The sequence below is a fragment of the Daucus carota genome, chromosome 4 (assembly GCF_001625215.2).
Source record: "Daucus carota subsp. sativus chromosome 4, DH1 v3.0, whole genome shotgun sequence".
NCBI lineage: Eukaryota > Viridiplantae > Streptophyta > Magnoliopsida > Apiales > Apiaceae > Daucus > Daucus carota.
This window is the reverse complement of record NC_030384.2, coordinates 20,407,656-20,423,717: the sequence shown is the minus strand read 5'-3', so window position 1 is coordinate 20,423,717 and position 16,062 is coordinate 20,407,656. Positions and strand designations below refer to the sequence as shown.

The 16,062-nt window shown below is 37.4% G+C and overlaps 1 protein-coding gene and 1 pseudogene across 1 annotated transcript; one reads left to right on the top strand and one right to left on the bottom strand.

Moving 5' to 3' along the window:
• The first annotated feature begins 7,706 nt into the window (after window positions 1–7,706).
• Window positions 7,707–9,892, top strand: LOC108216997 (GRAS family protein RAM1-like; annotated as a pseudogene).
• A 2,969-nt stretch (window positions 9,893–12,861) lies between these two features.
• On the bottom strand, window positions 12,862–15,489 carry LOC135152240 (uncharacterized). The gene is made up of 3 exons (XM_064092089.1): window positions 14,459–15,489; window positions 13,338–14,417; window positions 12,862–13,198 (listed from the first exon to the last, which is right to left on the bottom strand). Exons 1-3 carry the CDS (start codon window positions 15,487–15,489, stop codon window positions 12,862–12,864), a joined length of 2,448 nt encoding a protein of 815 aa, XP_063948159.1.
• Between the last annotated feature and the right edge of the window lie 573 nt (window positions 15,490–16,062).

Here is a 16,062-nt window from a genome sequence, read left to right as displayed (position 1 = left end):
AAAAGCCCTAATTCGATTTCAAGAACCCCAAACTCCGATTCTCCAGTTTCAACAACAGAGGCAAATAGTCGATTAAGTTCCAACGAAAACCAGTCGAATCAAACAAGAAATCCGCAAGAAACGTGCAAACCCAGTTCGAAAATTGGGCAGAGGTTCGTTACTATGATCGATCAAAAACAAGTAACCGAGCAAGCTAAGATGCTTGAAATCAAAACCGAGCAAGTTTGAGAAACTTGAAAATGATGGCGAAGTGTTTGTGTACGATCGTGTATGTATGTGAAGTGGTGAGGAAGATGAAGTGTGTTGGCAAGACAATAGAATTGTCTTAAAAGGGTGTGTTGAATTAGATCTCGGGGCGACAATTCTGTGGAATTGTCTTGCCGAGAGTCGAAAGGAGAGTGTAAAAGAGTCTCAGTAAGACAATCCAGTTTGTCTTACCGAAGCAAACAGCAGGGAGTATGTAACATGTCAGTAAGACAATTGTAATTGTCTTACCAAACTATACATAGAAGAAAGAGTAGAGTGTTTAGAAAGAAAACCCACATTATCTTGATGGGCCCACAAAAACATAAAAAAGGGAAACAGCCCAGTAAGACAAAACAGTTGTCTTATCGAAAATTAGTTAAAGAAATATATATGTATATATATGATTTTTGATTGATTTTAAAAGATAAAACATTTTGCAATTAAAACCAAGAATCGATAAAAACAATACTATATATTACACATATATTTTGTAAATTCCAACTTTAATTAACTATAAATATTTATGAATTGTACTTTAATTCAATAAAATGAATTAACTTAAACTCAAATATTTATGCTTAATTAATTTTGAAAAATACAAAATATATACAATTAATTAGCTAAATGCCTAAGAAATATTACAGGGGAGTATAGGAGCACTTTAGAAAATTACAGACTCATATACAAGCATGCATAATTACTCTGAATATTATCAGATAATATACAAAAATTCATATAAAATCTAATAACACAGATATAATTACAAAGAAAATTCACAAAAAACATATAAAAAAACATATAATGCATATGAAAAATATATACAAGAGAGCTATGTCATATTTAACATCCCTAACTCACAAACCAGCTTAAAGAAAGTGGATTCATCCAGTGGTTTAGTGAAGATGTCAGCAATTTGCTCAGTCGTGGGTACAAAATGTAACACCACTGTCCCATTCATGACATGTTCTCGAATGAAATGATACCTGATATCAACGTGCTTGGTTCTTGAATGTTGAACCTGATTGTTGGAAATAGCTATAGCACTTGTATTATCACAAAATATGGGAATTTTGTTTACTACAACACCATAATCATTCAGTTGATTCCTGCTCCACAAGATCTGAGCACAGCAGCTTCCAGCAGCTATATACTCAGCTTCAGCAGTAGACGTAGACACGGAGTGCTGCTTCTTGCTATACCAGGAAACCAACCGACGTCCTAGAAATTGACAGCTTCTAGACGTACTCTTCCTATCAATCCTGCATAATCAGAATCTGTGTAGCCGGTTAAGTCAAAACCAGTATTCTTAGGGTACCAAATACCTAAACCAGGTATACCCTTAAGATATCTAAAGATTCTTTTGACGGCTATAAGATGTGATTCCTTAGGATCAGCTTGGAACCTAGCACACAAACATGTTGCAAACATGATAGCTTGTGATATCAACTTTCTTACCAGATTTATCCTGGTCAAGCTTTGTGGCAGTGGCCATGGGTGTCTTTGCCGGTGAAGAGTCTTCTAGATTATACTTTCGAAGAAGATCTCTAACATATTTGGATTGGAAAATGAATATTCCATCTTCCTTTTGGCTTACTTGAAGACCAAGGAAGTAGGACAGTTCACCCATCATACTCATCTCATAATTACTCTGCATTAACTTAGCAAATCTCTTGCACAAGTTATCGTTAGTAGAACCAAATATAATATCATCAACATATATTTGAACAAATATCATATCCTTATCATGCAATTTGTAAAAGTGGGGTTTTGTCTATGACACCTCTAGTGAAATTGTTTTCAATTAAAAACTCAAAGAGAGTGTCATACCATGTTCTTGGTGACTGCTTGAGTCCATAGACATCTTTGAATAGGAAGTATACAAAGTCAGCAAACTCTGGATTTTCAAAGCCAGGGGGCTGTTCCAAATATACTTCTTCTTCCAGCTTTCCATTCAGAAATGCACTTTTCACGTCCATTTCCTGGTCCAGTAGAAACAGTGATATTCATTTCTTGGTCCAGTAGATAAATCAGCTACGAATATGTTGCCTTTCCTGATGCCACATAGTGAAGGACGTTTATCCTAGATATGTTTGATTATAAATATTTCCTTTTCAAAGTAAACATAATAACCCTTGTCACAAAATTGACTGACACTAAGGATATTATGTTGTAGTCCTTCAACTATTGCAATTTTTTCTATGATGATCCTTCCAACTTTGTACTTGCCATATCCAACAGTACGACCCTTGATATTATCATCAAAAGTAACTGAAGGTCAAATTGCCTCTCTCACTTCTGTCAGCAGGGATCTAGTGTCAGTCATATGCATTGATGCCCCACTATCAAGCACCCAAACAACTCGAACAATTCCATTGGCACCCTGCAAAAGACAACTTGATTAAACATTCTTTTGGACCCATACTTGATTGGGTCCAGAAAACTTAAAGAACTGATTTCTATCAGGTGTAACAACAGAGCCTCTTGGACTGATACTTGATTCAGACTTGACTGAACTTACTTCCTTGACAACAGCCTTATAAACCTTAGTTTTAGGCTTTGGAACATAAGTCTCCTTCCTAACACGAGGAGGACTAGCAGTCTTTTCCCTAGCATACTTTTTGTTTGTGTGTTGTCTTGGTGACGTGTTTTCATTTTTAGCATGCAAAATTTTAAAATAAGCAGACATAGTATTGAAAGCACAAAGCATACAGTTATTAACACCACAAAGTTTATGGCATGCATCAAATATAGGAGCAACAGGAATATCAGTCACAATAGTAGGAACATCAACAGATTCTACTCTAACATTATTAACAGTTTTTAAGTTCTCAGTAGAAAGGCATCTATTGTCTCTGTTCTTACTATTCACAAAATTATTAGGCTTGTTGAACTTAGTTCTTTCTGAGTTGACACCTAAACCAGCTTTAGGCGACCTAACATTGCCTTTCACTTTAATTGGTTTCAGGTTTTTAAGAATCTCATCTCTCTTCTCATTACTCTCTTTCATTTTAAGGTCTTCCTGTTTGAGTTCATATTTAATGACAACAGGAGTTTCTAAAAGAGGTTCAGCTTCTGAGGATTTAAACAATGGTTGAGGGGAATCTTTCAAAACAAAAAGAATCCATCTCTCCTCAGCACTCTTCTTAAAGGGAGTAATGTTACTAGCCTTACCTACAGATTTGTTATAGTCAAAACCTATTCCAACAGTTCTCTTGATCTTTTGTTTATCATTAAGCTCTTTGACTATAGTGGAGGCATCCTTAAAGGCTTTACATTTCACTTTCTCTTCGTCTAGCTGAAGTCTTAAAGCAATCTCACCTTTCTCTAGAACTCTGACTTTAGCAACTTGTAATCCTAAATCCATAGTCAGTTGTTCAATTTTAGGTTTTAATACATTCATCTCATTCATCTTATAATCATGAATATCTAAGACTAAAGTATCAATTTTAAGATTTGCAGCTTTCAATTTTTTATTAGCATCATCTCTTTCTAGTCCTAATTGCATAAAAGTTTAGGGCATGTAGGATCTACCTGAAAGCTTCCAGCAGGAGGAGGTGAAGATGATTCAGTATTAGCCATGAAAGCAACATTCCCTACCTACTCCTCTTCATCACTATCTGTATCATCCCAGTTTTTCCCTTCTGCCAGATATGATTTTATTTTGAAGCTTTGACCTCCAGAAGTACCCTGATGCTTTCTCACTAAGGCATCATACTTCTACTTCAGCTCATCGTACGAATCCTTTCTCTTTCCATGAACCTTGGGCTGCTTGCACTCAGTTGCAAAGTGTCCCGGTTCACCACAGTTGAAACATTTAAACTTGCTTCGATCCACCATCCCAGTCTTGTATCCTCCTTTGCTCGTAGAAGATGAATAATCTCCCTTCTGAAACTTACTAGCAGTAGGTTTGTATTTGTAGGAAGGGTTCTTTCGGAATCTCATGTTTCCAAACTTCTTGGCAAACAAAGATAGAGATTGATCTTCTAATAGTTCCAGCTCTTCCATTGTATAAAACTCATCATCATCACTGGAAGAAGCAGTTTGACCCATCTCAGGTACAACAAATTCCTGAGTAGTTTTAGAAGGAACAACAACATCCTTCTTTTCTTCCGGTGCAGGTGATTCAACAACTAGAGCTCTCGAGTGGTTCAGTGTTTTACCCCATCCATATCTCTGCTTAGACTGAACCTGTTCCAGTTCATAAGTTTTCAGAACTCCGTAGAGTCTTTCCAGAGATATCTCATTCAGATCTCTGCTTTCCCTGATTGCAGTGATTCTGTGTTTCAGATGTTCAGGAAGTGTTAAGAGAAACTTCATGTTGACCTCTTTATTGTCGTAGTATTTCCCATTCAGATTTAAATTATTAATCAAATTATTTAGTCTGATAAACACTTCTGAAATCCCTTCTCCGGGATTGGAACCAAACTGTTCATACTGAGCCATCAGTATCTCTTTCTTGTACTCTCTTACTTCTTCTAAGCCTTCGTTGATAATCTCTAACGTATCCCAGATTTGCTTCGCGTTCGTACAATTAACAACAGCATTGTACATGACAGGATCTAAGGATTCAACTAAGATCAGTTGAAGAGTATCATCTAGGTTCATCTGTTCACTCTCTTCATCTGTGTACTCAGAAAGTTCTTTCGGAACAGTTTTATGAGGCATTAACACACCATCCTCTTCGTGTGCTATTATAAGCTTCATCGGAGTAGAAACACCCTTGTTCAGAATCCCGATGTATTTTCTGTTCGCAGTGCGGAGGAACATGTGCCTCTTCCATAGGCCAAAGTGTTCTTTGCTGAACGGTGGGATTTTAATGCTACTAATCTTTTGTGTACTCATTTTTAAGGATTTAAAGTGAATAGTGTTTGGATGAGATTTGAATTACTGAAAGAAAAATATTTTAAATCAGAATTAATTTTTGGAATAAAATTAATTCGAATGAAAAATATTTGAAATGTTACAGAGTGTGTATAGGATCTAATACGGTGTATTCGTATTAACCGCTCTTGATGCCAATTGTTAGGTCCAAATACGATTGTATAAGGGGGGTTGAATACAATCGATACCAAATAATCGCGGAAGTGAATCTGATTGGAATATGACTTGTTAATAAGATTATAATTAATTAATATAACAATGTTTTAAGTCGTTATATAATTAATATGGTTCAGTTTTAATGTCCACTAATGTTCGTAGAATAAATTTGACAGGGTATATTCTAGATTAGTGATTAAAACAACCGGGTTATCAAAGCACAGAAAACTGTGAATATAACGATCAAGAAAGTTACGAACAACTTGAAAGCTTTACAAATGCTTTGATTTACAAAGTGATGAACACTTGAAATGAAGAATGGAATGCCATATATATAGGCAACCATATGAGCTTGTAAAACAAATAGAAGACAAGACAAAATACAATTGATAAGACAATATATGCAAGGGCAAGACAATTAAAGACAAGGAAAGACAATTAAATCAAATGGCAAGACAAACGCATGAGGGGGCAAGACAAAACAGGGCAGAAAGACAATTAAATTGTCTTGGCCACACTCCAGAATTCGGTAGGACATTCTAGGGAATGTCTTGCTGACGCATACTTCATTTCGGCAAGACAAAACTCAGAAGGAGAGATTGTCTTGGCAGTTTGCTTCAGATTCGGTCAGACAATTGATTGTCTTGCTGGAATCTTTATCATTCGGTAAGACAAAACCATTTGTCTTGCTTGTGGCTTTATCATTCGGTCAGACAATTCATTGTCTTGGCAGTTTGTGATTCACTCAGCAAGACAATCTTAGATTGTCTTGCTGAGTTGATTTAGGTGATTAATAAAGTAATATGTAGTTTATATTTAATTGAAAATTATCAACTTAATTAAGTTAATCATATAAATTCATATATTTAATTAATTCGAGTGTGAATTAATTTAATAAATAAATTACATAATTAATATAATTATCTGAGAAGTGAAATAATAGTCTATTAAATATTTAATCACCCAATCTTCAGTAGAACTGCTTCCTGCCTTATTTAAACTTTAATAACTTCGTCTTGATTTGTCGATCGACCGAACTACCACTTCTGCTTGGCTTGGAATATTTAATTTGAATAACTGATACACAGATGTACTGTCTGGTTCATCTGTATCTAGTTAAATCAAATATTCTTCGTCAAATAAACAATAAGAATTTGGTTTGTTCGTCGAGTCTTCGTCTTGTAAGTTCTTCTTCATTAAATGGAATCTTCTGAATAAATAAAGTATAGAAACTTTATACCTTTTGAACTCCTGGACATGCCACAAAGGATTATTTGTGCACTGAGGCTTGAACATGTTAATGAACTTCTTTCAGTGGTGTGCAGCAGCATCCTGGAATTCTTCTGACATAAAATTCCCATAAGTCATTTGACGTTCTTCGTACGGATTCCGATAACTTGCTATTTACTGAGCTTTCTTATCTGAGTTAGTTGTACCCCTTAAATACAAATAGGCTGAACATATGCCTTTCAATATTGTTTTGTCTAGCTGGAATATTCTTACATGTCAACAAATTTATGATTAGTTCTGGAAAATACAATTAAAGATAAAACCACTATCAAGGTGCTAGGATAAAAAGAATTCATCTTTGTTGCAAGACATTGACTAACCGTCTTCTAGCTTCTACCATCATATGTACCTTCATATGTAAGTTACTGCTATACCCATGCAGTGACGAAATCAGGCCGGAAATAAATTCTGACTCCGACCTCCATTGATCATCAAAACTCGTTTAAATTAAATATTTTTAGCCATGAAGGAATTCAACAACTGAATCACAATTTTTAAAACATGATTAAATTTTAGTACCGGTCCAGCCTCGCGCCATCTAAAATCATAGTCTAGCAAGTTATTGCTGGAAACCATTGTAACTGCATTCTTGAATACTCAGTTTTTCTTATTCTTGCCCTTGTAATAGAATATGGTTTATACTTCAAGTAGCCCTCCCTCTCTTTATCATTCCCCTTCAACCAATCACCCAATCTTCATCAGCATGTAATAATCGTGGTGATGAATTATTTTATACATGAAATAGTCTCTTTCAAGTTGGGCCGGCTCAAGTATTAATGTAGGTCCAACACTAGAATACATTCTTTAAGCATTTGGTGGATTTGTATAAAACAAATGCCCAACATGACAAAACTGTGCCTCTGGAAAACAACTAAACTTGGTTGTCGTGAAACTATAGAGGTTATTCAGCTTCCGACTACCCTCCAAACACATGAAATTAACTAACATTTTTTCTTAACTCTCTTTGCAACAATATCCAGGCTTGTTGACAAACTCCTTGTGTGATAAAAGGAGAAACAAACACAGGCCTTTGCTTTTAATTTTTTCTCCAAACTCCAGTTTCAAGTGTGACCTTTTACTCTATACTATTCTTGGTTTTTTTTCTGCAAAAAAGTTGCATGGTGAGGCAAAAGATGATGAATAATCCTTTAAGTGGGAGCATGGAGAGTTTGAAGAGTCAGAGTTGCTGCTCTAAGCTGCTTTCGAACTCTTCCAATGAGTCACTGCTGTTGGAAGCTTCTAAGAAGAATCCTTTGTCCTTGGATTCAGAGAAAAAGAGTTTAACACCATCCATATCAAGCCTTAACTTCGATGTTCTCAAGTTTGATGTGTTGGATGGGGAAATGAAAGTTCAATCTCCTGATAATTCTGCGTTATGGGAATCATTCTTCACCGATCAACTAGATGGTGGTGACTTTATGATCTCATCTCCGGTGAGGAACTTACCATCACCACAAGGTACAAATTTTAATAATTATCATTGCACTTCTGTGTAGTCCATGCATGGACAGTCTCTTTTGGGATTTTATCCTCCTCGGACGCTATCTCCCCTGGGGCCTTTTAACAGTATGCATAACAATAAAGAATGAGTCCTCTGCATGGAGTTTGAAATTCTCCTAATAATCAAGAGTTTATGCAAGTGGAGAGTTTTTCTCTACAGCCCTTGAAAATTTCTTATATGATTATGATAGAGATGAAGATTTCAGATCTGTGAAAGGCTTTGGGGCTGGTGGAAGTTCTTACAATGATGCCCTCACAACAATTCCAGAATTGTTGGAATGCTTGACTCAGCCAAATAACTCAACTAGGTTTTCTGGATCCGAATCAACGGTCCATGAGGGAAATTCCCAGGGGAGTGATAATCTTCATCAGAAGAAGTCGATGGCCAATCCGCCACTATTACAACAGTTAGAGGAAGAAAGGGAGCAAGAAAAGAAGCAGCAGCAACAACCACAAAGACCTCAACAACTGTAGCAAGCCCAAATTATTGGCCATACTTTGATGGTCCCTCCTCTGTCTATTGCCCCAGAGCAGGTATCACACACTCTTTACCTTAACACCAACATAAAACATTTTAATAGCAACTATGGTTAGCTTGTTTAACTTTTGTCTTGTCATAAGCTGACCAATATTTGACAAATTACAATAGTTACTTGAAATTGATTGACTAATATATGATATCATGTATTTGCAGGAACAAGAAAGTGGGCTTCAACTGGTGCATCTACTTTTAGCCTGTGCAGAAGCCACTGCAAAAAAGAAGACTACATGTTGGTAGGACGATACTTGCACTACCTCAACCGAGTTGTCACAACTCTCGGTGACTCCATGCAACGAGTCACCTCCTGTTTCACTGAAGCTCTGAACGCCAGGCTCAACGCAACGTTAACAACAAAATCAACATCCTCCAATTCAAACCCCTTCACTCCTTTCCCTCCAGATTCCATTGAAATTCTCAAAATCTACCAAATCCTCTACCAAGCTTGCCCTTACATAAAATGTGCACACTTCACTGCAAACCAAGCCATATTCGAGGCCTTTGAATCTGAACAGCGCGTGCATGTCATTGGTCTGCACATTCTCCAAGGCTACCAGTGGCCAGCTTTCATGCAAGCCCTTACAGCCCATCCAGGCGGCCCTCCATTCCTACAAATCACAGGAGTTGGGACGTCCCATGAGGCCGTGATGGAGACAGGGCGATGCCTAAGTGAATTAGCTCACTCCCTGCGTGTTGCCCTTCGAATTTCACCCTGTTGGTGAACAACTAGAAGACCTAAAGCCACATATGTTCAACAGAAGAGTTGGGGAGGCCCTGACTATAAACTCTGTCAACCGCCTCCAACGAGTCCCGAGAAACAGCCTTGGAAGCCTCTTGGCAATGATAAGAGACCAATCCCCTAACATAGTCACCATAGCAGAACAAGAAACAAGCCATAATGGCCCTTACTTCCTAGGCCGATTCCTCAAAGCCCTGCATTATTACTCAGCCATTTTCGATTCACTAGACGCCACATTTCCTCTGGATTCAGCACACAGGGTGAAGGTGGAGCAATACATATCTACTCTTGAGATACAGAACATTGTAGCCTGTGAGGTCCCAGAGAGGGTGATGAGGCATGAAAAGCTCGAAAAGTGGAGGAAAATAATGGAAAGCAAAGGGTTTGAAGGAGTTCCTTTGAGTGCCAACGCAGTGACTCAATCAAATATCTTGTTGGGATTGTATTCTTGTGATGGATATAGTTTAACAGAGGATCATGGTTGTTTGCTCTTGGGGTGGCAGGATAGACCTATTCTTGCTGCCTATGCATGGCGGTGCTGACACTACAAGAAAAACGGACATAAATTATCTGTCTAATAAATCAACGTTTCTTACCACTTCGGTATTTTTAATTAGAGTAATTATTTTATTCTAATAGTAACTATTTTATAGAGATAATTAGAGTAAAGTTATCTTGAATTATTGATATTTTATGTCGACTATGTCAACCCTTTACTTTCTCAAATCTTGGGTTTGTGTCAGGTTTGATTCGCTTTCTCAGATATACAAATGCACAAATTTTGTTCGGATCGGATTAGGAATGATTAATAATTAGCTAATTCAAATTTATTTTGAAATGACCACTCATCCTGCTCAAATATATCATCCAAACCATTCATTCAAAATTATCACACCGACATATTTGAACTAAAAAATTATCGGTAGTATTAATGCTATTCCGAATAAATATTCCAAGGTTGCTCAGATACTCTGCTAGAAACCAAACTTTAATTATTAGGATTTCATAATTAGAGTGAGATTTATTTTTTCATATTAAGGTAAGAAGTTTCGTTTTCGAAATTTTAAGATTTCATAATTAGAATGGCATTTTTTTTATAGGAAATTTCGGTTGTCAGGTGTCGTCGAGTTTTACTAATGTTGAAATTATAAACTGTGGGTGAATATTTAATCTTGTGATTAACAAATTGGTGATCTTCGGCCAACCTGCATCCTAAGCAGATGATTTCTCAACTTTTACTATAAGGAAAAGATGTGAAGCTCGTTCTCACATAAAATAAACGAAGAACAACACTTGTTTAGCACGTAAGCCACAACTAATAAAGAACTTGAAGTCCAACTGCATATGTAAAGAGTCTCTTTCACAAGGATTGTCATCCATTGATTATAAATATTATCTGCATTGTCCTGACTCCTGAGTGTTGGGTTTACCTAGAGATTAACTGATAAAGGCTGATTCGACTCTGTAGCCAAATCACCTCTGTTATACAAGAAATGATGTAACGGAAGAAATAGAGATGAGATAGAAATGAGAGAGAGATGAGAGAATCAGAGAAATAGTATTTTCATAGATGATAATAGAATTCATTCCTCATGTATTTATAGCTACAACTGACTGGAAAAGTTTGTAACTAACTTTCCCGCTTAAAGCTATTCTATCTGAATTACTGACTTAATACCCTATAACATAACTCCCTTCCTTCAATATGACTTGTCCTCAAGTCATATGCAAAATCAAGCCAGCTGGAAATCAGGGAATTGATGTTGAAATGCTTCAGCAACTTCCCAAGTTGCTTCAGTACTGGGGTAACCCTCCCATTGGACTAGTAACTGGATTACCACCTTATTATGAATCTTGAGAACTCTCCTGTCCAACACAGCCACAGGTACTTTAGACTGAGTAGGAGTAGCCATATAACCCGGCAAGGAAACTGTTAGAGGCAAATCTCCATGGAACTGTTTGAGTTGGGAAACATGGAATACATTGTGTATAGCAGCAGATTCTGGCAACCTCAATTTATAAGCAACTTTGCCAATACAAGCAGTTATCTGAAAAGGGCCAAAAAATTTGGCTGATAGCTTGTTGTTGAGCCTCACATGAACTGATTGTTGCCTATAGGGCTGCAATTTCAACCACACCCAGTCCCCAGTAGCAAACACTCTATCAGATTGAAGTTTATCAGCCTGACTCTTCATCCTCGACTGAGCCTTGGTAAGTTGCAACTTAAGCTCAGTAATTACTTGCTCTCTCTTCTGCAAGCTCCTATCAACAACTGCATTTGCAACTTCTCCAGCCAAATACGGTAGATGCAAAGGTGGAGGTTGTCCATACACCACTTCATATGGAGTCATTTGAATTGAAGTGTGAAAGTGGGTATTGTACCACCACTCAGCCAAAGGCAACCAATTACACCATTCCCTCTCATTCTGATGACACATACAATGAAGATAGCATTCTAAGCACCTATTGACCACTTCAGTTTGGCCATCTGTAGCAAGGTGATAAGCTGAAGACAACAGAAATTCTGCCCCATGTATAGAAAACAAGCTCTGCCAAAATGTGCTCAAAAAACACTATCCTTATCACTGACTATAGATTTGGGCCATCCGTGCAATTTAAAAACATTATCAAGATAACACTGAGCCACGTCTATAGCAATAAAAGGATGAGCTAGTGCCATAAAATGGGCATACTTACTTAATCTGTCCACAACCACAAAGATGATTGTTTTACCTTGTGATTTAGGTAGTCCTGTAATAAAGTCCATGGATATGTCTGTCCAGACTTCTGCAGGAATTGGAAGTGGTTGCAAAAGTCCAGGATATGCAGCTAGATCACTTTTGTTGCTTTGACAAACTTGACAAGCCCTAACTAGTTATCTCACCTCAGCAGTCATCCCTTTCCAGTAAAACAACTGTTTTATCCTCTTGAGAGTTAAATCTCTACCAGAGTGGCCCCCTTCAGGGGTGGCATGATGCCAGATAATAATCTTTGATTTAAGATCAGCATCTTGGCCAACTACCAGCTTGTTCTTTCTTTTCAATAACCCTTGCTGGATAGAATAAGGAGAAATATCCTGTGAATCTTGAAATTTCTGAAATATTGCTTGAATTTCAGGATCATGTGTATAACTATCCTTGATTAAATCTTGGAGATTAGAACAGACTACTGAAATAGCCATACACATAATCTCAGACCCCAGAATACGAGATAGAGCATCAGCTGCTACATTTTCTTTTCCACTTTTATATTGAATTTCATAGTCAAAACCCAACAACTTAGACAGCCAAAACTGTTGAAAAGGTGTAGATACTTTCTGCTGCAACAGCCATTTTAAGCTCTTCTGATCTGTTCTTATAATAAAGTGACCACTTGACAAATACTGCTCCCATTTTTGTACAGAAAAAACAATGGCCAGAAGTTCTTTTTCATACACTGACAATTTCTGCCACTTTGGACCCAATGACCTGCTAATGAAAGCTAGAGGATGGTCCCTCTGCATCAAAACAGCTCATATTCCCTTTTTAGAAGCATCTGTTTCTACAACAAAAGGCTCATTAAAGTCAGGCACAGCTAATACAGGTGCAGAAGTCAGAGCTTTTTTAAGGGTATCAAATGCAGATTGAGCTTCTGCAGACCATTCAAACCCTCCCTTCTTGAGTAAGTCTGTCAAAGGCTTACTAATGACAGCAAAGCTCCTTACAAATTTCCTGTAGTACCCAGCTAAGCCAAGAAACCCTCTCAACTCCTTAACAGAACTAGCAACCTGCCAGCTGGTAATTGCAATCAATTTCTGAGGATCTGTCTCCACTCCCTTACCAGAAATGAAATGACCTAGGTATTCAACCCTTTCAATAGCAAAAAAAGCATTTACTAGATTTGGCATACATCTGATTAGTCTGCATCAACTGAAAAACTGCTCTTAAATGGTCCCAATGCTCAGAAATATTTGTACTATAGACCAGCACATCATCAAAGAAAACTAACACACATTTCCTCAAAAGTGACTTGAAAACTGAATTCATCCAATTCTGAAAAGAAGCAGGAGCATTGTTAAGCCCAAAAGGCATTACTAAAAATTCATAATGACCCGTGTGTGTTTTGAAAGCAGTCTTAAAGACATCATCAGGATGTAATCTTAATTGATGATAACCAGCCCTCAAGTCTAATTTGCTGAAAATTTTAGCCCTAGCCAATTCATCAATTAATTCATCAATAACAGGAATTGGAAACTTGTCTTTAACAGTTTTCCTATTTAATTCTCTGTAATCAATACACAAACGCCAAGTACCATCCTTCTTCCCTACTAGTACAACTGGAGAAGCAAACGGAGAGGAGCTGTTCTGAATGATACCCCTATCTAGCATCTCTTGTACTAATTGTTCAATAATATCCCTTTGTTTTAAAGGATATCTGTAGGGTCGTATATTAACAGGACCCTCACCTGGTGCTAGTGGAATCTTGTGATCAAAAGTGGTTCTGCTTGGAGGCAAACCTACAGGGTCTTCAAAGACAGATGCAAATTCCTGTCTTAATTGTTGTAACTCTGGGAAATCTGGCTGTTGACCCTTGTTTTCCATTGACAACACAGAATCAATTTTATTCAGTTGTAACAAGCAGCAATGGGCTGCATTTTGCATCATCTTAGGTGAAGGTTGGCCCTCAATAACTTTGAGCTTCCTTGGTGGAATTCCTTTCAAAGTGATCAGCTCATTATTGAGAATAAAATCCATCTGCAGTTTTTTAAAGTCCCACTGGACTGCTCCCAAGGTAGATAACCATTGAATGCCCAAAACCATATCACAGCTGCCCAAAGGAATCAATAACACCTCAGTGACAAATTCCCTACCATTCATGAGCCAATGAAAATTTTGGCACTTATGCTTACAAACTATGTGACTCCCATCTGCTACTATAACTGCTTGGGCCTCAACCTCCTCCAAGTGACACCCCAGTTTCTGAGCAAAAACCAAGTCTACAAAGTTGTGAGTACTGCCAGAATCTACCAGTATATGAAGAGGCTTTCCCTTAGTGACACCCTTGAGTCTCATTGTCTGAAAAGTATGACTGCCAGATAGAGCACTTACTGAAATACAAGGTTCACTCACCTCATGCAGTCTTCAAGCAAATCAGCATCATCACTTGGAACCTCTACTGTAAACAACTGAGGTTCTTTAAATTTGCACTTATGGCCTTTTTCATAAGTCTGGTCACAATAATAACAAAGGCCCTTAGCTATTTTTTCAGCTCTCACATCAGCTGGAATGAATCTGGAATTTCTAGGATTAGCAGCTTTGTAAGGCACTAGTTGATTGTTTTTGGCAGCAGGTGTTGGCAAAAGAGGTGGTAAACTGTTGGCCAACAAAGGAACAGACTGGAGAGGGGTTGGTTGTGTAGTAGTGGAAAATTTAGAGGGTTTAAAACCATTAGTAGTAGTCTCTTCCTTCAAACGAGCATATTCAACTTCCTGTGCTATAGTTGTAGGTTTAAAAGCCCTAAAAAATGGCTTCACACTAGCCTTGAGGCCTCCTATAAAACTGTCCAGCATATATGAATCAGGAAATATATGATTGTTCTGCAGCATCAATGACCTAGCATTCTCAAATTCATCAATATAATCCTCCAAAGGACCAGTTTGTTGCAATCTGTTAAACTGTTCAACAATTTTTCCAGGGCCATCATCTCTAAACCTAGCAATCAGATCAATGATAAAATCATCCCAATCTACTGATCTCCTATTAGCTAAGTAACTAGACACCCATGTCTCGGCCTTATGAAGCATGTGAAGAGAAGCAATATCGACTTTTTGATCATTCGGTATTTTACACAACTCAAAATAACGCACACACTTCTTGATCCAAATTCTTGGATTATTGCCATCAAATTTAGAAAAATCGAGTTTAGGAGTGTATTTGAGAGAACGAGTACCAGAATCGTTAGGTTCTTGAGATCCAGATGCATCTGAATTGAATCGAGCATCGTGACGATGTGACGAGCTCATGCCTCTCAATTGCGTCTTGATTTCATCAAATGACTGCAGCAATTTACCAATAGCATCGTCAAATTTGCGATTCGTCGCATCTTGTTTCTGAGCATACGCATCAAGCTTCTGCTGAACAAGCTTTGAAGACTCTTCCATGGCTGAACTTTTACGAGTAATAGCCAGCGTAACAAAGAACGTAATCAATCACTCGATGCTTAAATCCACAGGAAGGAACGGCTCTAATACCAACGATAAAAGCTGATTCGACTCTGTAGCCAAATCACCTCTGTTATACAAGAAATGATGTAACAGAAGAAATAGAGATGAGATAGAAATGAGAGAGGGATGAGAGAATCAGAGAAATAGTATTTTGATAGATGATAATGGAATTACATTCCTCATGTATTTATAGCTACAACTGACTGGAAAAGTTTGTAACTAACTTTCCCGCTTAAAGCTATCCTATCTGAATTACTGACTTAATACCCTGTAACATTAACATCTACCCAACCCCCCTCTGTCTTCGTCATAAGCTATTTGTTTATAGCTTTTCTGGTTTCGATATCGCAAAGGATGTAAAAGATAAAAATGAAAAGTTGAATAATTTTCATCCATTTTACACATAAAAAGACTTATCAAGTCATACAATCGAGAGAAATGAATAAATCAAGTGGCAAATGTTTTATCACTCAAGTGAGGGCTGTTTGTTATTTTTTTTGCCTGAAAGTG